Source organism: Patella vulgata, chromosome 1 (genome assembly GCF_932274485.2).
Source record: "Patella vulgata chromosome 1, xgPatVulg1.2, whole genome shotgun sequence".
NCBI classification, from domain to species: Eukaryota; Metazoa; Mollusca; class Gastropoda; family Patellidae; genus Patella; species Patella vulgata.
Window position 1 is genome coordinate 80,766,169 of NC_065879.2, and position 25,200 is coordinate 80,791,368.

The window sequence follows — 25,200 nt, forward strand, 5'->3', positions numbered from 1 at the left end:
GTTGACAACGGAATGAGAAACTGAAGATTTTATTGAAAATTCGTGAAATATCGCTCAAATATAACATACGTCTACTCGCGATCGTATTTGATTTACGCTTTCAACTATAAGACATGTTTGTAGTGAAATGATTAACCAAGCTGTTACGAACGATAGTGAAAAAATCGAAGAAATGCCTGGGGCAAAGCGCGACTATGTTGGGTCGGGTTTTTCTACGATTCAGATTGTTTCACGAATTGTTTTAGCTGTCATGCTAGAGTTTTGGAAAATATGCACAAGTGCTCTTCTAATGGTTTTGTTAATCTTTTGGTTTCAAGGAGGATTTTTAGCATCTTTAGTGTTAGTTGTTGCTGTTTTTGGTAAGATTAAAGTGTTGAGCTAATGCCCTAATCCTCTATTCTTTGCTAGCTTAAAATGGAGGGAGAAAAATTAAATGAAATGGGTTTAACTTTAACATCCTAATCCTACTGTTCTGCGGCACTCTGACTGGGCTAATGAAGATGGCCAGGAGCCATACAATGTGCTATGAAGGAAATTTTGCCCGGGCAGCGGCGCTATGGCATACTCTTACATGTATATCGAATTCCAACTACCAAGGGATCTTTTACGTACGGTACATACCAATGTATACACAGGACCTCGGTTTTTCATGCCACCCGAACAACTAGACAGGTGTCCTTGTCAGGCCCTCCATCCGGCACCACTGACAAGGAGAAACCCCGTCTGAAAATCCTGATGAACTTTGTCGACCAATTCCTAGGGATCGATCACTCAACCTCTACAGTCTAGCGTGCCAGCGTCTTACCCACATAGCCACCATGGCTCCTAAAATGATTGTAAATGGGTCTAAAAGCACATATTAATGTAATATGGATGTATATAAATCCCTTTATATATACATTCATATTACATGAATACCGGTATATACTTTTCGACCCATTTATTCCTTTTCAGATAAGTATATTTTGATCATAAGCGATCGTTCAGTAGCCTATTGGCAGTATTGCTGGTCGATTATATTACAGTGAATGGGAACCTAATTACCCTAGCTCCTACGGTGAACTCATTTGGCCCAAGATTAAGAACTCTGATCTATATGTGTACATAAATAACGATCAATTAGATGACATAATATATAGGCCTATACATTAATTTTGCAAACAAAACAAATGATAGGCCTATATAGCTCATGAATGGTTTAAAGCATACGAGTTGGATCATAAGTTCTGTCATTGAGTCAGATAGCGTGGTTTCGAGTCCTCGCTTGTACTTGACAAGGAGAAGGGTCGTCTGTCGAACCTCATGTTTTTTGCGGTTTCATGAAAAGACCCTTACACACGCAAGCGAAGTATTGAAATAAAGTTGAACCATATGCTAGCCCTGAAATGACCTAGTTTGTGTCGATTGAATGTTAAACCCTTTTCTCTATATACATGTACAGTAGCCTACATTTAGTAACGAGACAAATAGTAATTGATCCACTCTGAACCGAGATATTAGCTTTTGAATTTTAAGTCTAGCCTCGATCATCATTACTAAATCCATTTTTGGATTTAATCATCAGTGAGCATTGAGCAGCAGATCGGATTCAAATCAGTGAAAATCAGACACATAAGATGACATTGAGATTTGATTATGGTTTGGATAAGTTAATTAATGTCTAATTAATAATTTAGATAACATTTCAGGTCTAAAGAAAAACCTGCAATATGCAGATTTAGTTCTTGCATAATGTATGTTTAATGTATCTTATTTCAATTTCAGGTATATTTTATAACGCACAAGATTTGTTACTATATCATCCAAACCAGCCTCCCCAATCCCGTCTTTATGTAGAACTTCCGTCCATAGTTAATCTTCCGTATGAAAATCACTTTATCAAATCCCAAGATGGAACTGTTATAAACATGGTTTTGATCCCGCAGAAGAAAGCAGATTCTCCAACTCTTATATTTTTTCATGGAAATGCAGGAAATATTGGAAACAGGTTAGTTTTTTTTATTGACCCCACCTTTCGAAGAAAGCAGGGGACTATTAAAATGGGTTCTTCCGTCTGTCTGTCCGTCACACTTTTTGGGACACAATAACTCTCTTTCTAATTGAGCTAGAATGTTCAATCTTGATGTAGGTGTTTATTAGGTCAATACCTTGATGGAGTTCGAAGATGAGCATTTTCCGCTTAGGGTAAGTGGAGATAAGCAATTTGATTGGTTGATGCTTTGGGACACGATAACTTTAGTTCTAATTAAGTGAGAGTGATGAAACTTGTTGTATAGTTTCGTTACATCAATACCTTGACTAAGTTCGATAATGAACATTTTCTGCTCAGGGTAAGCAATTTGATTGGCCAAGATTTGGGAACACAATAACTCTCCTTCTAATTGAGCTAGAATGTTCAAACTTGGTGTAGGTGTTTATTGGGTCAATGCCTTGATGGAGTGCGAAGATGAGCATTTTCTGCTTAGGGTAAGCAGAGATAAGCAATTTGATTGGTTGATGCTTTGGGACACGATAACTTTAGTTCTAATTAAGTGAGAGTGAGGAAATTTGGTGTACAGCTTTATTACATCAATATCTTGACTAAGTTCGATAATGAACATTTTCTGCTGAGTGTAAGCAGAGCAATAAGCAATTTGATTGGTTGAGACTTTGGAACACAATAATTCTCTTTCTAATTGAGGTAGAAAGTTCAAACTTGGTGTAGGCATTCATTAGGTGAATCACTTGATGGAGTTTGATGATGAACATTGTCTGCTTACGGTAGGCAGAGATAAGCAATCTGATTGGTTGATGCTTTAGGGGGACGATAACTTTGGTTATAATGAAGTGAGAGCGACAAAACCCTGAATATAGATTCATTATAGCATTACCTTGACTAGGTTCGATTGTGCGAATTTTCTGCCTGGGCTAAGGAGCGATAAGCCATTTGATTGGTCAAGACTTTGGAACATAAAAACTCTGCTTTTAATCGAGGTAGAATGTTTAAACCTGATGTAGATGTTCATTAGGTGAATGACTTGACTGATTTCAATGATTAACATTTCAAGCTAAAGCTAAGCAGAGCTAATCAATTTCATTGGTCGATGCTTTGGGACGAGATAATCTTGATTCTATCTGATAGAGAGTGATGAAACTTATTGTGTTTTTTGATTGCTCGATACTTTTGAAAAAAATAAATGTGCGATTAATTAATATGTGTCATCTATTTATTTTGGGATTTCGGCAAGGGACATCAGCCTCACTGTTCGCTTGTTTGATCCATTTTTAAAAAGAAAACGTAATTCTTACAGCAGAGATAACAAGAAAGGAGAGAAAGAGAATTTAACGTCCGTTTGACACAAACTATGACATTTTGGGACTAACATATGGTTCGGTTTTATTTCAATAATTCGCTTGCGCGTACATGTAGTGGTCTTTAGCAGTGGGAGGAAACTGGGGGACCCAGAGAAAACCCATGAAGTTGGACAGGTGACCCTACTCCTTGTCATGTACAAGCAGGGAATCGAGATCATGCCAGTTGACGAGCTAACATGGACAGTGTTGTCTAGTTATTTAGATCATGGTGAAAGCAACAGTGGCTCAGTGGTTAATGTGCTCGATCACTATCCAGGAGGTCCCTGGTTTAATCCCTGTGTTTTTCGAGAAAGGTGGGTGGGTGGCCGAATGGTTAATGAGTGCGTGCTGAATCAGAAAGTCTGTCATTCAGTCAAGTAGTGTAATTTCCATTCTCCCACTTGTACGTTTCAAGAAGTAGGGTCGCCTGTTAGTTTACTCCGGTTTCGTCCCCCTGTTAAAGACTCATTATTGAAAAAAAAATTGAACCATACATGTATGTTAGTCCCGAAACGACATAGTTTGTGTCAAGTGGGCATTAAACCCCATTTCTCTTTCTCTCTATTCGAGAAAGTACCTATAGATTTTCCAGCTTGATTTTCCCTTGTCAGTTGTGCAGGACAGATGGGCTGGTAAGGGACAGTGTCTAATCATTTAGATGGGACGAAAACCAGAGGTCCCTTGTCCATGTGGTTCTATAAATCATTGCATCTCACATTGAAATGTGAGAGAGAGAGAAATGTGGTTTAACATCCACTCGACAAAAAATAGGTCGTTTCGGGACTAACATATGGTTTAATTTTTTTATTTCAATAATTCGCTTGCGCATAGGGGTCTTTAGCAGTGGGAGGAAACCGGAGGACCTGGAGAAAACCCACGAGGTTGGACAGGCAACCCTACTCCTTGTCACGTACAACCGGGGATTCGAAACCACGCCAGTTGACTCAATGAGAGACCTTATGATACAGCACGAACATGCTAACCATTCGGCCATCCAACCCCCCACATTGAAATGTAGTCGTACATGTATATTAACATACCTATGTTAATGTTATGTTGCATTTCCTTGAAAACTCTCTTTTTTCTTGCCATTCCCCATGACACAATCTGTTCCACATTGATAGTAGCGGCCAATCGAATATCTACTTCTACCCATGAAAGTTGACACTGTTGGGAGAAAATTCTGCAGCTAAAGTTATGAGAAAGGGGAGATAAGAACGTCAAATTCGATTTTTGTTGTTGTTATTATATTTGATTTTTCAGATTATTAAATGCGTATGGTTTATATACTGCATGTGGTTTTAATATATTAATGGTAGAATATAGAGGATATGGTAAAAGTCAAGGGTCACCATCAGAACATGGTAAGTATCTTATATTCCACTTCATGATGTTTAACGTCCTACTATTCTGTTCCGACTAGGCTAATGAAGATGGCCATACAGTGTGTTATAAGAGTATTTTTTACCCTTCATTGAATTCCAATGATTATGGATTCTTTTCCATAAAATGCATACGCATTAATTGATATGGTTTATTATTGAGTCAAGTGGCGTGGTTTCGATTCTCCGCTTGTACGTGACAAGGAGAATGGTCGACTGTCCAACCTCGTGGGTTTTCTCTTGTTCCTTTGGTTGCATTCCACTACTGAAAGTGAATTAGTGAAATGAAATTGAACCATTTCACAAAATGACCTAGTTTGTCTCATGTGACAATTTGAATGTTACCTGAAATGAAATGGGGTTTAACCTCCTACTTTTTTTTACACCAACCAGTCTAATGAAGACAGACATAAGCTATGCAGTGTGCTATATAAAGGGCAATTTTTACTCTTAATTGAATTCCTGCAGGTGAGGATTTTTTTCCGAAAAAGTTAAAGCTACTTAAAGGGGCAATATATAAGATTTAGATAAAGAGCTGGCAGTTTTTGCTATAATAGTTCAAAAATAGATAATGTAAAATGAATATATTGAAAATCTTATTCAAATTACTTTAGTTTGAACGAAGTTGTCATTCGTTGTAGTTTTTACAAGATGTGTGCATTGATCATTCAAGTCTTAGCCTCTCTTCTTTTTTTTAAAATTAAATCATTAAACGCAAACGGCTGAACTGTTCTAATCTACTTAAGATCAGAGCCATCTGATGACATGGAGAGTTGATTATCGTCTTGTCATGTTAATAAATGACTTATTAATAATTTAGATAACATTTCAGGCCTAAAGAAAGACCTGCAATAGGCAGATTTAGCTGTTGCATAATGTATGTTTAAAAATATATTATTTTTTGTATATTTCAGGTTTTTATATCGATAGTCAAACAGCTATGGATTTTTTACTCAAGAGACCAGAAATAAATAAATCGCGTATCATTGTGTTCGGGCGATCTCTAGGTGGGGGAGTGGCTACTCACTTGCTAACTCAACCATATTATTCTAGATTCATATGTGCCTTAATCTTAGAAAATACTTTTACATCCATACAGAGTATAGGAGCAGTCATATTTAAAATGGACTTTTTAAAATATGTTCCAAGTATTATGTTAAAAAATAAAGTAAGTGAATTTGTATGTAACACAAGGACATTACTTCTTCTGTGAATGGTGTCACTAACCCTTTCTACAGAAATTACAGTTCAATGTTTATTATGGCCAGCAGAAATAGAATTCATATTTTGAACAGAATTTCATGGAAACACATTTCCATAATCGTTAAAGAATTAATAAGGGAGGTGTGGGGCTTTGGAAGAATGGTTAGGGTGTGCTATGCATCATAAGGTCTGTCAATGAGTCAGCTGGTGTGGTTTCGATTCCCCGGTTGTTCATGACAAGGAGTAGGGTCCCCTTTCCAACCTCGTGGGTTTTCTCTGGGTGCTCCGTTTTCTTCCAACTTCTCAACACTCCTAACTGCAAGCGGACGGACATAAAATTGAACCATATGTCAGTCCCAAAATGACCTGGTTTGTTTCGAGTGGATGTTAAACCCTATTTCTCTCTAGCTGATGAATAAGCCCATTGAAAGTTTGCCAAGTGGAGGCAAGTCGTTTTCAGCAACTCTTTCAGATTTTTTGCTCAACAAAATGTTTTTGTTTTTTTAATTTGCTCAACAATTTTTTTTTTTTCAGTTTTGTAGTAATAAAAGAATGAGTAATATCAGACAACCAACGTTATTTATATCAGGATTATCAGATAATCTTATACCACCAAAAATGATGCAAGAACTCTTCCAGGTAAATCATATTCTGAACACGGAGAACTGTCGCCTACTACTACTAATAATGACTTTATTTTCTGAGGGAACATATTTAGTACATGAGTTCTAATTTCCAACATGTCCCTCCTACTCTATAAAACTAGCAACTATACAGTAATAATATTTACAAAGTGTATATATATATATCATATTATATAAGCTTAAAATAGAGAAATATCAAACAACCAAGAAAGAAAAAAAAAATGGCAAATAAACATACATTCAGAGGACAACAGTAATTAACAAGGGTTAAAAGATTTAACATGTTTTACTAACATCTTTTTGAAGATCTACAGGTTTCTACCCTAAATGCCCGCCATATCCAACAATCAGTATACTGTTTTGTAATGTGGTCCTAGTAGTAGTAGTTCTTGGAGTTTAACGTCTGCTTCCACATAAGTGATATCGCAGACAAAATGTGGTCCTAATCTGGTTCACGTCTTTTATACACGAAAAGATTAATTAAACCTTCTCGATTTTATTAAATGAAAGCAGAATATATTCTTCTCAAAATTCTCGAAATGTACTTAGTGTTTTCAACTAAAATCGTTGATTTAGGACTTAAAATGTCGGTCCACTAGCTAAGTGTCTGTTCTCAAGCGGACCTCATTGTTGACAGACAGGGCAAGGTTATTATGGCCTGACTAGTCCGGGAAAGAATAATATTAGATGTATAATACTGTAGAATCTGTACAAGCAGCCACATTTTCTCTTTAATAAGCGAGCGGGGATGGGTGGTCTAGTGGTTTAACGCGTGCACTTAAAATACAGTAGAATCTGAACAAGCAGCCACATTTTCTCTTTAATAAGCGGGTGGGGGTGGGTGGTCTAGTGCTTTAATGCGTGCACTTAAAATACAGTAGAATCTGAACAAGCAGCCACATTTTCTCTTTAATAAGCGGGTGGGGGTGGGTGGTCTAGTGCTTTAACGCGTGCACTTAAAATACAGTAGAATCTGAACAAGCAGCCACATTTTCTCTTTAAAAAGCGGGTGGGTGGTCTAGTGATTTAACACGTGCACTTAAAATCATCAGGTCTGTCATTGATTCAAGTGGTCTGGTTTCAATTACCTACTTGAATGTGATAAGGACTAAGGTCACATGTCCAACCTCATTGATTTTCTCTGGGTCCTCCCGTTCAAAATATGGCTGAACTGTTCTAATCTATTTAATATCGGAGAAATCCAATGCCATCGAAAGTTGATTAAGGCCTGGATAAGTTAATTAATGTCTAATTAATAATTTAGAAAACATTTCAGGCCTAAAGAAAGACCTTCAATAGGCAGATGTAGCTCTTGCATAATGTATGTTTAACAGTGATTAATCACAGGACAGTCTAAATGATGAAGCCGGGCATACGCAATACAGTGTGCGATAAGGGAAATTTTGCCCAGACAGCAGCGCTACGGCCTACTCTTGTATTGAATTCCACCTGCCAAGGTGTGAAATCATAAGTTCTGTCATTGAGTCAAGTGGTATGGTTTCTATTCCCCACTTGTACGTGACAAGGAGTAGGATTGCCAGTGTAACATCATTGGTTTTCTCTGGTTTTCTCCCTCTGCTAATGACTCCCACATGTTAAACCCACATGTTTTATTTATATTTGTAGTTATCAGCGAGTAGTTTTAAACGATTTGTACCAATACAAGGTGGTAACCATAACGATACCTGGACCTGTCCTGGTTATTATGAAGCTATAGCATCTTTTTCAAGGGAGGTAAGTCACATCATTTATATGGAGATACCACCTTCGGTTTAAGTTTAAAGCGTGAATACCCCAATGATAAACCCAGGGTATGGGATGAGACCATTGGGGATACCAAGGATGTGGAGATACTTGATTGAACTTTCGAGAATTGAGTTCTCTCTATTCCCCAAATAGTCACAATTGAGTGCAATTTACGATTCCAGGCTACAGCTCATGTGCTGCCTACATAAGAAAAAATCGCAACCAACCCATGACAGCTGAAACATGTTATCGACCAATTAAACCCCATTCAATTAATTTCCCTTATAGCTCTATGTATGACATATGTCCGTATTCATTAGCCTAATTGGAGCAGATCCATAGGACAGGTTAATTTTTTTGTTGGACAGCTGAAATTTCGCATTCCGTCCACCCGCGGACTGGCCGATTTTCTCTGACAGAAATTCTTTGAAATTGAACAATACTTTGTGATCGAACAATACTTTGTGATCGAACAATACTTTGTGATTGAACAATACTTTGTGATTATTTAAAGCATTTTAGTTCCAGTCCGCGCAATAATAATAGCTGAATAGACTAACTTCAGTCAGAATAACTTACTAAGCACACGATAGTTCTACCGGTAATAGCTTCCGGTACTGAAAATAACTTTTCTAAAATAACGAGTATTGTCGAATGAAAACATTCCTTACTGAAGATACCGCAATTTTTCTTTCTCTATGTATTTTGTGAAAATACGTCTTCCTTTTATTGTCATTTATGGCTTTTTATTGTTTAATGATAACTAAACAGCAATAAATACTGATATAAACTCCCAAGTGTTCATTTCACGAAGATTGCAAACGCCGTAATAATATAGCGTTTTTACATCACATGTCTTCTCGCTCACTTTTCCACACGACCGGTGGTACTGTTAGAATTATCCCTGTTTCACAAATTATGTATACCCACACTTTGATTTTCCAAAGGAATCATTGATTTTCTGATTAAAATATACTTTATGTAGGCAGAAATGTAAAAAATGCTAACTATATTGAGAGGTACCGGTAGACTGAATGACATTGAGTCATAGTGGTCCGTAAATCCCATGATCCGAAAAACTGCTATTTATTTGACTTAGTTAATGGGCATTTTTTGAGACAGTACTCATATTGTATAGTTTAATTTAGTATTCTTGTATTGTAATATTTCATTTTCCATACGGCATATGCTTGAATGAAAAAAAACGAGTTTGCAAGGGTAAATTGAACACGTAGCTATAAAAACGACCGATAGAACAACACAAACTTTTTCTGCTATTTTTTATCCCTCCGTTCATGGTTGTTGCTGTCTATTACAATTATAACATCCAATACATTGATGATAATATGGATAGGTTGAGACAGTATTGGAACATTTGGATGCTTAAATATTTGTTACTTTGTTATTATTTTTATGTTTAGTCATTAAAATAAATTAAAAACAAAACAATCTAATTTTTATATTTAGGGCAGGTGTATTTTTCTCTAGGGTTAGCAAATTTTGTCATGACACCCGCCCATGGGCTAGTGGTTCAAAAGTGAAATTGTGCACCCCAGCGTCAAATCTCATCCTATTCAATTAGAAATAAAAATGTTTTATTATTTCAGGTTTTAAATCAAGAGAAATCCCAGAATTCATCAGAAGATTTACACTTAACCTTGGACACAAGTGTACATAATGTTTAACATTTTGTAGGACAAATTGAAACCTATAGCATTTGGCCGTACATGTGAATATGGACTACACCGGTTCCTCGAAGAAAATTAGAGAAGAGTGATCATTTTTACATTGAGTTTTGCAGAGCTCATTTTTGAAAAACACTGGAATCTACTGCTCATTGGACTATCCAACCCGCTGTAATCACAGAACAACCATAGCACTTAGTACATATGAAAACGGACTACACCGGTTCCTTGAATAAAATTAGAGAAAAGTGATCATTTTTGAAAAACACTGGAATCTACTGCTCGTTGGATTGCCTCAAACTGCTGTAATCACAAAACTACTTGGTCATAGAAATCACTGGGTTTCATTTAGTTTCACTCGGTTTCACTAGGTAACAGAGTTTAACGAGGAGTTGTTTAAAGGGGCATTGGGTAAAAAGCGGACATTTCTCGTTATAATAGTTAAAAAATAGATAATAAAAAAGGAATATGCTGAAAATTTCAGTCAATTTGACTCACTCTGAACCGAGATATTAGCAATTCAATTTTAGGCTAGCCTCGAACGTCATTACTACCATTGGTACGATAATAAACAAAGTCTCAATTATCCATTTTTATGTTAAATCATCCATCACAAAACGTATTCAAGTCCTTTAAATATCGCAGGCTAATGATGGCATTGAGAGTTGATTATGGTCTTGATAAGTTAATTAATATCTAGTTAATGATTTAGATAACATTTATGGCCTAAAGAAAGACCTGCAATAGGCAGATTTAACTCTTGCATAATAGATGTTTAAACTTATTTTATTGCATCAACATTACACTGTACAACGCAAAAGGATGAGTCAAAAGTTCAGGGCGGTTTGAGGCTTTAAAGAAGGCAGTGATTTGTGCAGTTTCATGTGCTAAAATATTTATATCGTTAAACTGTAGCTCTTTCATACCTATCATGATGAACTGAAAATTTGTGAGATATTAGTCTGTGAATGTCTTCAGGATAGGTATTATAAATTATATCAAATGTAGCTTTTTCATACCAATCAGATGAGCTGAATATGTGTGAGATATTAGTCTCTGATTGTCTTCATGATAGGTATTATAAATTATATCAACTGTAGCTCTTTCATGCCTAATATGATGAACTGAAAATTTGTGAGATGTTAGTCTGTGAATGTCTTCAGGATAGGTATTATAAATTATATCATTTAAACTGTAGCTCTTTCATACCTATCTTGATGAACTGAAAATTTGTGAGATATTAGTCTCTGACTGTCTTGACAATAGGTATTATAAATTATAAAATATTAGTGGAATGGATGTCCAATGTTTCAATTCATCATATCATTCTAAATAGAATTGAACCATTTTGTACTCATACTCTGTTGTGTTGTTTTAAAACCTAAAAATGCATTAAAAATTCAGTGGAATTGAACATTCAAATAGTAAAATCAGCATTTGATGTGACCACTATTTGTTGCCAAAACTTAAACGGAGCCCAGGTGGCTCAGGGTGGAAGGGGCTGGCTCACTAACTAGGAGACCCCATGTTGCTGAGGATTTTTCATTGTGGTTTCACCATATCAGAAGTGCAGGGCAGAAACATTGCAGTCTGTGCAAGTTTCCCTCTTAGCACACGGCATGGTGTATAATAGAATTAAAGTTTTCGCAGCTAATAACAGGTTCGATCCAAGGACTGCCTTGTTACAAGCCAACATCTTACTGACTGAGCAACCATAGCTCCATAATGTGAATGTAAAACTCTACAGTAATGAGCCAAGTGTGTATTGTGGCTTTACGCTACAATGATTACGCTATTGCTACATTTAATAAATAGAGTTATCCGCCTTACTAGGAGTGGACTTGAACAATTTTTTTCTTACTTTATTTACTGTGAGCTCCCTAATCACTCACTTTTAGTCTATATATTTATTTTTCTCGATCGTACGAATTATCATAGTTTGAGTTACCAAAATAAGTTTTCAGGTTGCACTATATAGATAATCTGCTTAACCACGAGGGAATATGTCTTTAAACTCAATAACAATATTACTACATTTACATCAATATCATGATACATGTCATAGTATATAAATAACTGTTAGATATTCCATAGTTTCCATGTTGCACTAGATATCTAATTAAACCATGAGGGAATATGTCTTGAATTCGATAACAATATTACTATATTACAGCAATATCATGGTACATGTAAATGACATATAACTGTTAAATATACCATAGTTTCCATGTTGCACTAGATGATCTTATTAAACCATGAGGGAATATATTTTTAATTTACTGATATGTATGAAATTAGTAGTATCAACCAAAATTAGGCTGTTTCAGGGTACTTAACTCCATCCAACCTACTTTGCAAGGGGTGCTATTTGACCCTTATACCCCTCGAAAGTCCTTTTTTCAATATACTTACAAGTACCATTAACTTACTATGAAGAGCAGTGTTCACTTTTAATACCAATATACAATAATATAGTCAACTATAGTTGCCTATATAAGAATCTATAGTTGCCTATTTTGTGTTGATGAGATGTATTGATTTCAACCCCTACCCTTTCATTTCCCTTTGGTTCCTTGTGGGGATTTTGTGTACAATACTTTATTGTTATTTGTGTGGATGAGATGCATTAAATACAACCCCAACCCTTTCATTTCCCTTTGGTTCCTTGGGGAAATTTCGTGTTGAGGAGATACATTGAATTCAACCCCTACCCATTCATTTCCCTTTGGTTCCTTGTGGGGATTTTGTGTACAATACTTTATTGTTGTTTGTGTGGATGAGATGCATTGAATTCAACCCCAACCGATTTATTTCCCTTTGGTTCCGTGGGGGAATTTTGTGTACAATACTTTATTGTTATTTGTGTTGATGAGATGCATTGAATTCAACCCCAACCCATTCATTTCCCTTTGGTTCCGTGAGGGAATTTTGTGTACAATACTTTATTGTTATTTGTGTGGATGAGATGCATTGAATTCAACCCCAACCCTTTCATTTCCCTTTGGTTCCTTGGGGAAATTTTGTGTTGATGAGATACATTGAATTCAACCCCTATCCATTCATTTCCCTTTGGTTCCTTAGGAGAATTGTGTGTAAAAATACTTTATTGTTATTTGTGTTGATGAGATGCATTGAATTCAACCCCAACCCGTTCATTTCCCTTTGGTTCCTTGGGGAAATTTTGTGTTGATGAGATACATTGAATTCAACCCCTATCCATTCATTTCCCTTTGGTTCCTTAGGAGAATTGTGTGTAAAAATACTTTATTGTTATTTGTGTGGATGAGATGCATCGAATTCAACCCCTCATTTCCCTTTGGTTCCTTGGGTGAATTTTGTGTACTATACTTTATTGTTATTTGTTTGTTTGTAAATAAAGATTGTAAATATTTTGTTTAGAGATAAATGTCTATTTACAACCTGGGGGTAAATTATTCAAATCTATTTACATACTTAATCTATTTATATTTATAATATTGAACTATATATCTATTAAAATTTGTTGCATCATCTTTCTCTTGTTTTAATACTTTGAAGCAGGATCCAATTCCAAAAAGGGACTCAAGCTGAGTTGGAAAGTAACATTGGTTATATACAAGGGTACAGTAAAGTCTTATAGTCTATTTTTTTTTGTACACCCAGAGACCAAATTTATAACCCGCTATTGAATGATTTGGACGATTTATGGTTATAGCTTTCTGAGTTATCCCTCTTACGCTGTGTTGTGTGCATTCTGGAGACACCATTTATAATGTCTTTGATGATTACATTTGTGAAATGAGGAATCCTAATAATGAATTAGGTAAGAAACCAAATCGCGCTATACGTGTATACGGAGGGGATCTGTCCCTGCTTTCCTACTGGCAATTTCTGTTCCTTTTTTATACGCCCACATTTTCATGTGGACGGGCGTATATTGTCGTTTGTGAACAGTCGATAGAGGTCACAATTTTTATCCGATTTCAACGAAACTTGAAATATAGGTTTATCACCCCAAGATCTCGGTTCCTTTCGATATTGGCATGTATCGGACTGTAACTTCATGGATTATGAACCTTGACTGTACGAAGAATCGCCTTTTTAGCTTGTGGACCCTATAGCCGTCAAAATTCTTATCCGATTAGAAAAAAAACGTTTGAATATACCACCGTTACACCCTAAGGATGGTTGAGTTAGAATGTTCGTAAAAATCGAACCAAAGCTGAGAGACAAAATGGCCGCGCCTCGTAGTCAAATAGCGTAAAAATATGGTATATCAATGTTGTGGACCCTCTAGAGGTCACAGCTTTCTTTTGATTTTGATGAAACTTGAAATGTAAGTTTAAAACCCAAAGATTTTGGTTCCTCTCGATATTTGCGCATATCGGATAGTAACTTCCTGAATTATGGCCCCTGATTGTACGAAAAATCGCGTTTTTAGCTTGAGGTCCCTCTACAGGTCACAATTTTTAGCTGATTTAAAAAAGCTGTGTGAATATATCACCACTACACACTAAGATCTTGGATCCTTTTGATAATCGCGGATACCCGAACTTAACTTCCTGGATTATGGCCCCTGATTGTTCGAAAAATGGCATTTTTAACTTGCGGATTCTTAAGAGGTCACAATTTTTTTTCCAATTTCAAAAACCGTTTAAATATTTCTCCATTCCACCATAATGAAGGTTGAATTCGAATTTCGGGAAAATCGAAATGAAACTGCCCAACAAAATGGCCGCTCTTTGTATGCAATACGAAGGTTGTCGACACTCTAGAGGTGACACTTTTTATCCGATTCTGATGAAACTTAAAGGAACTAAATCGCTAACATTTGGGACCTAGAAATTGACAAAAGTGGATCGCAACGCATATAATACTGTAATATGAATGTATATAAACTGATTTACATTCAATGGTTTCCGTTTTTACTCCAATTTCAAATCAGTTATGTTAGGCGAAATAAGCCAGCAGTCTCAAGCGAGTGGAAATTTCTAGCGTCCGGTTATTCCACTCTACATACGCCGTTTGATTTGGTGCAACGTGTCTAGCCTCGTCCCTCGAGTCTCTTCATACAACTGGGGCTGAAACGCATTATGGTACACGATTCGTGTACCAATGGTAAAATGTTTATTTTGTCTTAAATATTGGATATCAGAAGCCCATCTTTTCCCGGTAAGATCACAACATCAATGTTGATTTAAATTGACAAATAATTCGTGTTTTCAATGTTGAAGATTTTGGATGATATTGAGTTGGAGACTTAGCTACTTTAAAATACATCTTTATATCCCAAAGATCTCAGTCCCTTTTGATATTTGCGCATTTCAGACCATAACTTTCTGGATTATTGCCCCTGATTGTTTTTAGCTTGTTCTCTATCCATCTCTTGCAAAATGTGGGCGTATCCTGCCTGGCAGCCGCTGGTTGGTTGGGGGTGTCTCTCAGATTAATAACCGAAATTCTGTATAAACTTGCAATATTGCTATTGTTTAGTTAGCTTTCCACTTTATGGGTTTAATTAAAACTACACGTTCCCACGATTATAAATCAGACCCGAGGCCTATCCCGACCAGTTGAAAAAATTAAAATGTAACTATTATTTTTAAGAATGTCTTTCACATCGCTTCGCCCAGCTGGTTATTGTTTAGATACAATAGATGTGCAATTTTTGTACAACTGAGTGTCATTTATAGAAAATGTCACAAGGTACATTGAGCATAATAACCATTAATATATAAAAACGTAATAAAAGTTTGCATTTTACTCAGCTTCAAATATACTCTTCAAAAAAAGTAGGGGATATTCAGAAATAATACAAAAATTTGGAAATGCACTGCTGTTTTTATTAGAGGTAACCAGTGTATGTTAATAACAGGCCAATTGCCTACACATGAACATAAGCAGTTCATATGGGCGGCTTCTCTGACGGCCCCATTTCACTCGCAAAGAGATACACCGTCAAAAGTGAAAAATTGACTTTTTTGATTTTGGTCTTAATAATGAGTAATTGCTCCACCAATCCTCAGACATACAGCAATTCGTCGTGGCATGCTCCTAATCAACCGTCCAATCACGATTTGGAGCAATCTGCAGTGCCACGGCCAATTCTTGACGTCGACGAACACGTCTCCCGATCAAATTAAACGTAACACACTAAAGCAAAGGATACGCTAAACAGTAAATCTTATGCAAGAACCGATAGGAAAGCAAACATGGATAGATAAACCAGTACGCGGCAGTTTTCATCAACTCTTCCTTGAAGTGTCAAATTTGACAATGAACCCCTCCCACGTGTATGGCGTATTGCGCGTCGCATGTGCAGCTCAGTGGTTCTGTTGGGGCGACAAGTTCTTCATCTGTGAACATACTCTCAAAGCATGTCAAATGTCCATGACTAAATGTATTTATCATATCACAACCTGCATAGGTATTTGCATTTCAATATCCCCTACTTTTTTTGAAGAGTATAGATAAAAAAATCTATTTTGTTCGTTCTGCATGACTGACTTTCATTTCTTGCTTCTCTTTAATTGCCCGTTTTTTTTTATTTGTCGAAAAATGACTTTAAAAAGCTCCACGAATATATTTTCTTTCATGGATAATTATAGCTAATTGGAATTTTAACAAAGCTGCGTAAATACCGACACTGGTAAAGTATGAAGCATATACTTTATTTTATCACCCAATAATACATTCTACAGTAGATATCGCTTGTGTGATATATTTCATAATAAAATGACAACTTTATGGATATTTGCTCGGAGCAATTACGACGACCATTACCGAACTCAGTATTATTAATTGACAATCATAACTGGCTATATAATATACTTAGATCCAGATATCCCGTGCAATGTAATATGAAATGCGATATGAAATCCTTGGCTATATATTATTTCTCTACCGGAAGAGAGAAATAAAAACTGAAATACTAGTGCAGTTGGTTTTGCGATTTGAACCCATATTCGAATTTGCTTCATTGGAAACAAACTTTATTTCTATGAGATCCACACTGTCCGAAAAGTATTTTCTCGTCTTTTTCTTGTCCACTGCATGCGCGAAAATAAGCCCGAAGCTCTCTTATGATAGGTATACCCGAAAAAACGGTATTGATTTCGGGCAATTTTCTCTTATGCCCCCCTGAATTACTTTGAGCTCCTACGCCTATGTGTATAGTTCATGAGCAGTATCATAATTCAAATTTGTGACGAGAAGTTAATATCCTCTAAAAGAGGAGAAGTTAATACCCTCTAAAAGAGGATCATCGTGTAATCGAATTTTATAATGTCTTCGTTACATAACCAATACATAGTTCGAGCAGGTCAGAACATAGAAAGCCACCAAATGCGATGGCCAATAATTAAAATTAAAAAAAAAACTTGCCACATACTACACCCCAGCCATATGACATTGGTTTACTTTGTTTGTTTCGCTTGATGTTAATATTTCGATAGGCAGAATTTAAACTATAGTTTAATGTACACGATATCCATATCCACCATAATATTTCCAATTTTTAGATCTGCCATTTCTAGCATATAAGCACAATGTTTAAATTATCACGTGAAGGTCGGAACATTATTTATGGAGCTCTATTTCTCTTGATAGCATATACCAGTATTACTTATCTAGATTGGTGGGTTTTCGGCTTTCTGTTTAACAATATCAAGTCCAGACTGGTAATAATGTAGTTGAAATTAAAAAAACAAAAAAAACCAAAACAAACAAAAAGCAGTGTCAAATACCTCAAATACTGGGGTTTAAAAATTATAGTGCTAAGGAAACACACGTGTGTGTGTAGGATTACTATAAATCGAGGACATATTGATTCATGTATTACCAATCGTGGATGTACGGGTCGTCTCCCCTTTGACCAAATGTCTAACCAATTTCGTTCTCTGAAACTGGCTAATATTATACATTATTTATTAAAACATGATTATAATGGTCATGTTAAAGTGTGGACACACAACTGTTCGAATGACACAAAATGAGGACACACGTGTGTGCGTAGGATTAATATAAATCGAGGACATATCGATTCATGTATTACCAATCGTAGGCGTGCTCTGTCTACCTGGAAGACAACATTCGAATCAATTTCGTTCTCTGATGTCTGGTCAGTATTATGAATTACAAAATTAAATACCATAACTAAAGGTGGGGCCAATGTCTGATACAACTAAACACATTGGCACTAAACATCGATCCCACTAATCGAGGACATTATTTAATAAACAGCTGATTGGTCTGTTACCAGGTTTATTTATGCCAACAACAGGTTCTGAATTTCATCAGTATAGCAGAAATCTTACTTACTCAGACAGTTACAAATACCCACGTCAGACCGGTATTGATTTCGGGCAATTTTCTCTTATGCCCCCCTGAATTACTTTGAGCTCCTACGCCTATGTGTATAGTTCATGAGCAGTATCATAATTCAAATTTGTGACGAGAAGTTAATATAAAAAAGCCTACATTTAACAGTTAAATGTAGGCTTAATACCCTCTAAAAGAGGATCATCGTGTAATCGAATTTTATAATGTCTTCGTTACATAACCAATACATAGCTCGAGCAGGTCAGAACATAGAAAGCCACCAAATGCGATGGCCAATAATTAAAATTAAAAAAGAAACTTGCCACATACTACACCCCAGCCATATGACATTGGTTTACTTTGTTTGTTTCGCTTGATGTTAATATTTCGATAGGCAGAATTTAAACTATAGTTTAATGTACACGATATCCATATCCACCATAATATTTCCAATTTTTAGATCTGCCATTTCTAGCATATAAGCACAATGTTTAAATTATCACGTGAAGGTCGGAACATTATTTATGGAGCTCTATTTCTCTTGATAGCATATACCAGTATTACTTATCTAGATTGGTGGGTTCTCGGCTTTCTGTTTAACAATATCAAGTCCAGACTGGTAATAATGTAGTTGAAATTAAAAAAACAAAAAAAAACAAAACAAACAAAAAGCAGTGTCAAATACCTCAAATACTGGGGTTTAAAAATTATAGTGCTAAGGAAACACACGTGTGTGTGTAGGATTACTATAAATCGAGGACATATTGATTCATGTATTACCAATCGTGGATGTACGGGTCGTCTCCCCTTTGACCAAATGTCGAACCAATTTCGTTCTCTGAAACTGGCTAATATTATACATTATTTATTAAAACATGATTATAATGGTCATGTTAAAGTGTGGACACACAACTGTTCGAATGACACAAAATGAGGACACACGTGTGTGCGTAGGATTAATATAAATCGAGGACATATCGATTCATGTATTACCAATCGTAGGCGTTCTCTGTCTACCTGAAAGACAACATTCGAATCAATTTCGTTCTCTGATGTCTGGTCAGTATTATGAATTACAAAATTAAATATCATAACTAAAGGTGGGGCCAATGTCTGATACAACTAAACACAGTGGCACTAAACATCGATCCCACTAATCGAGGACATTATTTAATAAACAGCTGATTGGTCTGTTACCAGGTTTATTTATGCCAACAACAGGTTCTGAATTTCATCAGTATAGCAGAAATCTTACTTACTCAGACAGTTACAAATACCCACGTCAGACCGGGGTGGTGTCCTTACTGCGCTGTTACGGCGACGGAAAATGTTCTCAGAGCGCGTCAATATGACCATACGCGTGGTAAAAGCGTGGTGGAAACGCCAGATAATGATCGCTGAGTCACGTGTGGTCGAGAAGGTAGCATGACAAGCGTGGTAACATCTCCATGAACGTAGTACACACGTGGCAAAGACGGTGCGAAAATTGTATATACTACCCCACCGACATTTATGGAGTTCTTAATACGACCATCGCGCGGTAACCAAGCTTGCATCACACTCCTCTGGCGACCATGCTTTTTATGTGCGACTTGCTATAAAAAAAGCGATTCATGCATCAGTGTGTATGTCGTCTCCATCGTGCATATGTCGTCTTCATCACCATGTTAGGGGATATCCAGAAGTTGTCAATACTACAACAATTGATTATTGTGCATCAACATGCAGGCAATGATGTTGCAGCTCTGAACATCATCAAACAGCAAAGAAGGAGGAGGACAAGGAGGAGGAGGGCGATGCGAAGAAGATGTTGGGTTAGACCACGGCACTTCAATCGCCTCAAGCCTGGGCTGAGGCACGAAGATCCTGCATCTTTCCACAGTTTTCTCAGAATTCCGTCATCAGATATGATTGATGAGCTGCTCACCAGACTTGCCCCAAGAATCACTAAGACGGATACCAATTATCTGTCCTCGGTTGGTGGGGCCGATGTCAGATGCTATTAAACACATTTATATTAAACATCGGTCCAGCTAATCGAGGACAGTATTTAACAAACGGTTGGATTGTCCTGTTATCGGTTTCTGTGTAACAATAATTTACGAGAAATAAACATTCAATTAAAAATCAATCCGCCATTTTATACGTTTATTTTAATTTCCGGCGTGGTTCCCCCTTGTCAGTGATGCAGGACGGAGGGCCTGACAAGGACAGCTGTCTAGACGAAAAACCGAGGTCCCGTGTATATATTGGAATGCACGTAAAAGACCCCCTGGCAGTTGGAATTCGATATAAGAGTAGGCGATAGTGCCGCAAAATTTCCCTCATCGCACACTGTATGGCGTATGCCCGTCTTCATTAGCCCAGTATAGGAGCAGAACAGTAGGACGTTAAACCCCATTTCATTTCATTTCATTTCATTTACGTTCTTTTAAATATGAATAGACAAGTTGAAGGGCACCTCCCTCTATATCAAAATTGCTCTGGAATCGTTCTAGAAGAATGTTATAACCTAAGGCATCGAACGCAGCTTATATAACTGAAAAGACCAATATAGAATTAACAAGGGACAGGCCTCATTTATAGTCTGTATCCTCTGAATCTGTGATACATTCTGTATGTCTTTGAAAAACACTAACACCACCGTGAGAAATTAGTTCCTAAACTTGGTGATACGAAACTTAGATTCGAAAGGACCCAAATGCGCCTAGAAAACTATTCTAGCCCTATTACAATAAATCAGACATCAGTAGGCCCTATGGATATGTGGCAGTTAAAACCCACAAATCAAATACGAAAAATAAAGGTTTTAACATGTATGTATTGTATAAATTATCTTATAACATTTTATATTTGATTATTGCTTAATAAAGACTGGGGAGTCTAGCCGAAATTTAACAGTGTATTGTCTAGAATTGTGTCACGTGTATATATTACACTCAATAGGATGAGTGTTGAATAGAATATCCAGTATCAACTGATTAATTGTTAACTTGACACCCCGTCCCTTGAACAGGGTTAGTTGTCAATTCAAACAAAATAGCCCCTGTTAATCATATTACTGCAACTCACACCATGAATGTTTTTTTATGTTTGTTCTTTATTTTACGACGCACATAACATATTTCTGGGGGTGGTTTGCTTGATACATTTTCATTCTACAGTCTCTACTGTTACCATTCTGCACACAGAGATCCATCTGCTTCACACCTCGAGAATACATTGTAGATCTCTGCCCTAAATTGCTGCCATATCCAAAAATTAGTATATTCTTTTTGTAATGTGGTCCTACTCTTGTTCACATCTGTTAAACACAAAAAGAAAAATTGAACATAGTAGGACGTTAAACCCCATTTCATTCATTCAATCTGATTAAAACACAGATCCGTGTGTGTGTGAGTTAGTTGTATTTTACGTCCGCTTCCACCGAGGCGAAATCGCAGACAACAGATCCAATTTCGTTTCGTTTTTATAGTTCGAAATTTCGATTTTACTTGTCTTTACTACACTTGGATCTGGAAGCGTTGTTTTTTAACTCGTGTTCTGCTTGAAATGAGGGTTCAGCCAAACAAATGGTCTGTCGAATCGAGCATTTGACCTTTTTTGCGCGAAACTGTGGGTAGACATTATATAATTAGCTGCAATAGAAATCAAAACAAAGCAAAAGTAGATAAAAAATACATGGCGGTCGCTAATTGGTTAATCGAATGACTGACGTAATCGGGTCAAATGTCGCTTGCTTGGTACTTGACGTCATAGAACGTGAACTCCCACTATAACTTGTTAGATCTACATGTAGTGTAGGACATCGAAAGTATAAAAAACGAAACGAAATATAGATCTATATTTTAATTAGATTGTCATTCATTCATTCCAATTGAACATTTTCAATGTTATGATATGAAAGCAGAATCTATACTTCTCAAAATTCTCGAAATATACTTAGTGTTTTGGACTAAAATCGGCGATTTTAGGACTTTAACTAGTCGTTTAACTAGTTTAGTGTCTGTTCTCAAGCAGAGCTAATTGTAGACAGACAGCGTAAGTTTAGTATGGTTAATCTAGACACAATGTCAGATGTAAAATACCATATTTGTATTCAAACCAATACACGATTAACCTGTCTGAGGTTGACTGTTTAAGATAATCGATATATCGGATATCATTACAAACATTGTGACTAGTTTTTTAATGATGAATTTATAAAGACATCTCGTCGAGATAATAAAACTCGATCTTGCCACACTATAATTAGAGTGGGGTTCCAGATGGGTTGTGGTTTGGGCAAGTTGTCGGAGGTCTGTGAAATTTCTGTAATTAGGTTTGAATAAGCTAGCCGTAATATCATTATTCGTTGATCTTATTATTAGGGGTTCGTCAGCTGCACACGCCTTTATATATTTAGATGCATATGTGCGTTTGAATGCTTTCGTGAATTCTTTAATGATTTGTATCATAAGGCCTGTCATTGAGTCAACTGGCGTGGTTTCGAATCCCCGGTTGTACGTGACAAGGAGTAGGGTCGCCTGTCCAACCTTGTGGGTTTTCTCCGGGTCCTCCGGTTTCCCCCCACTGCTAAAGACCCCTACGCGCAAGCGAATTATTAAAATAAAATTGAACCATATGTTAGTCTCGAAATGACCTAGTTTTTTTTTCGAGTGGACGTTAAACTCCAATGTAAATATAAGAAATTGTTGGAAGGATTTTGAACATCTCATTATGGAATACAATTATTTCTAGTAAGCCGGCAGAAAGAAACATTTCCGCATGATTTAAGGACACGCCTTGAAAATATTAAAACAATTTATTCTTTGGGATGGAGAGTCACGAAGACCGTGAGAGTGACACGTTGGCTAAATTTTGGGGTTTAGGTCTAAATATTAAGAGTACTTGCAGATTTTGTCACAGTCATGAGATGTAGCATGCTAGCCCTGGCCCACATCTCGTCAACTATCAAGTGCCCTAACTCTATTTACGTCTCACGACCTTGTCGAAATCTGCAGGTGGCCTTAATATTTAGCTGACCAATGATTTGGATCCGTGGTTGAAACCATGACCAGTGGTGCAGGACGGAGGGTCTGGCAATGTCTAATCGTTCGGATGGGACAGCAAACTGAGGCCCCGAGCACACACATTGGCGTGCTCGTAAAAGAACCCTTGACAGTTGGAATGCGAAATAAGAGGCCAACTTTCCCTGATAGCACACTACGTGGCATATCCCCTCTCCCTAATCCCGATTGAGGCCGAAAAATGGGCCATTAAGCCAGTCGTCGTCTTCCTCGCTCAAAAATACAGAAACTGACTCTGTAAAATGTCTCTTTATGGTTATTGACCGTTTATAGATGTTTCAGGTGTCGGTAATCTGATGACTTTGTTATTGTTCAACTTAGGATAACCGTGATATAAATCACATTAGAAGACTCCATTCTACTATGTGTCTATATCAATGGAACACTGTAGTTTAACCAATTTATTACACAATAAGGAAGGGCATTACAAGATGAAGGATTAAGAAGTAAGAAGCATATTTTAATAGAAATTGTTAGAAAATTAGTGAATTTTATCCAGTTTCATACATCATTAAGGAAGGGTGTTACAAGGCGAAGAACTAAGAAGAGTATTTTAACACGCATTGTTAAAGAAATATTTTAGGGGAGTTTATCCAGTTTCATCACCATAAAGGAAGGACTTTACCAGACGAAGAACCATTTGAACAGGAATTGTTAGAACATATTTCATTAGAGTTTATCCGTGATGGACCATTAAGGAAGGGTGTTAGATTGAAGAACTAAGAAGCTTATTTTAATAGAAATTGTTAGAAAATATTTTAAGGGAGTTTATCTACATGTAGTTCCGTACACGATAACCGAAGAACTAACAAAGATTTAAACAGGAATTGTTAGACACGATAGCTCCTGACACTGAACCCTGTGGTACACCAAATGTGAAAAATATTGCTCTTAGGTTTTATAACCAAGGGCACAATACTGCTTTCGTTCTTTTATGTATGGATTTGAATAGGGTGTTACAACCGAAGAAATATGAATAATTGTTAGAGGATATTTACCCAGTTCAATACACGATAACTGAAGAACTAAGAAAGATTTAAACAGGAATTGTTAGACAACATTTTTGGATAATTTTAGAATAAACATTAGCATGTTACATAATTACAGAGGAATTGTAAGAAAACATTTTTAGTTCATGTTAGAATTAGCAATAACATGATTTATATTTAAAGAGAATATGTTGGAAAATATGTTTAGTTCATTTTAGAATTAGTAAAAATCATGTTTTATATCTGAACAGGAAGTGTTATTCAAGACTTTTATATTTAGCAATACCATGTTATATATTTAAAGAGAATTGCTAGAAAATATTTTATAACGAACAATAACATGTTTTACATGCATATCTGAAAGAAGTACAATGTATAGCAGTGAGACAAACAGCCAAAAACAACACAAACCAGAACACAACTCATTCCAAGTCGTATTGAATATATTTTACTAAAACGTGTTTTGGAATCCCATAAAAAAAAACTAGCCACATAATTTGAAATAAATTATGTAAAAGGACACCCCCCCCCAAACCGACAAAAGAAACAAATAAAAGAGGAGAAAGTCCGTTTTATCCAAAGATATGGTATGAATTGATTTAGAAGAAGTTAACATACCGTGCTTCTTAAACAACACCTTAATAAACTTCTAAATATTTATGTTTAAATAATAATGGACATTGTTTAATAAAACTAACATAGTTATATTTACATCTAGAATTTATGGTTCAATGCAAAGTTCAGTTAACTACGACATAGTTTTGGTAGTTTGAATAATCTTTAACGTAATATTAAATCACCCTAAAGATCAAAAAAAGTACAGTGCATTCGTAAATGTAGTATTCGTGTGA

At 36.3% G+C, this 25,200-nt stretch overlaps 1 protein-coding gene across 1 annotated transcript; it reads left to right on the forward strand.

The window, feature by feature from the left end:
• LOC126824704 (protein ABHD13) lies at positions 1-10,260 on the forward strand. The gene is made up of 7 exons (XM_050554035.2): positions 1-359; positions 1,765-1,987; positions 4,597-4,697; positions 5,630-5,883; positions 6,453-6,557; positions 8,189-8,296; positions 9,916-10,260. Exons 1-7 carry the CDS (start codon positions 128-130, stop codon positions 9,991-9,993), a joined length of 1,101 nt encoding a protein of 366 aa, XP_050409992.1. The 5' UTR covers positions 1-127; the 3' UTR covers positions 9,994-10,260.
• Positions 10,261-25,200: the final 14,940 nt, after the last annotated feature.

Excerpts from the sequence above, each read along its gene's own strand:
- LOC126824704 (XM_050554035.2), top strand. The coding sequence starts at position 128 with ATGATTAACCAAGCTGTTACGAACGATAGTGAAAAAATCGAAGAAATG. Across the intron at positions 4,698-5,629 it reads AGGGTCACCATCAGAACATG|GTTTTTATATCGATAGTCAA; the intron begins GTAAGTATCTTA and ends TGTATATTTCAG. Across the intron at positions 6,558-8,188 it reads TGATGCAAGAACTCTTCCAG|TTATCAGCGAGTAGTTTTAA; the intron begins GTAAATCATATT and ends TTATATTTGTAG.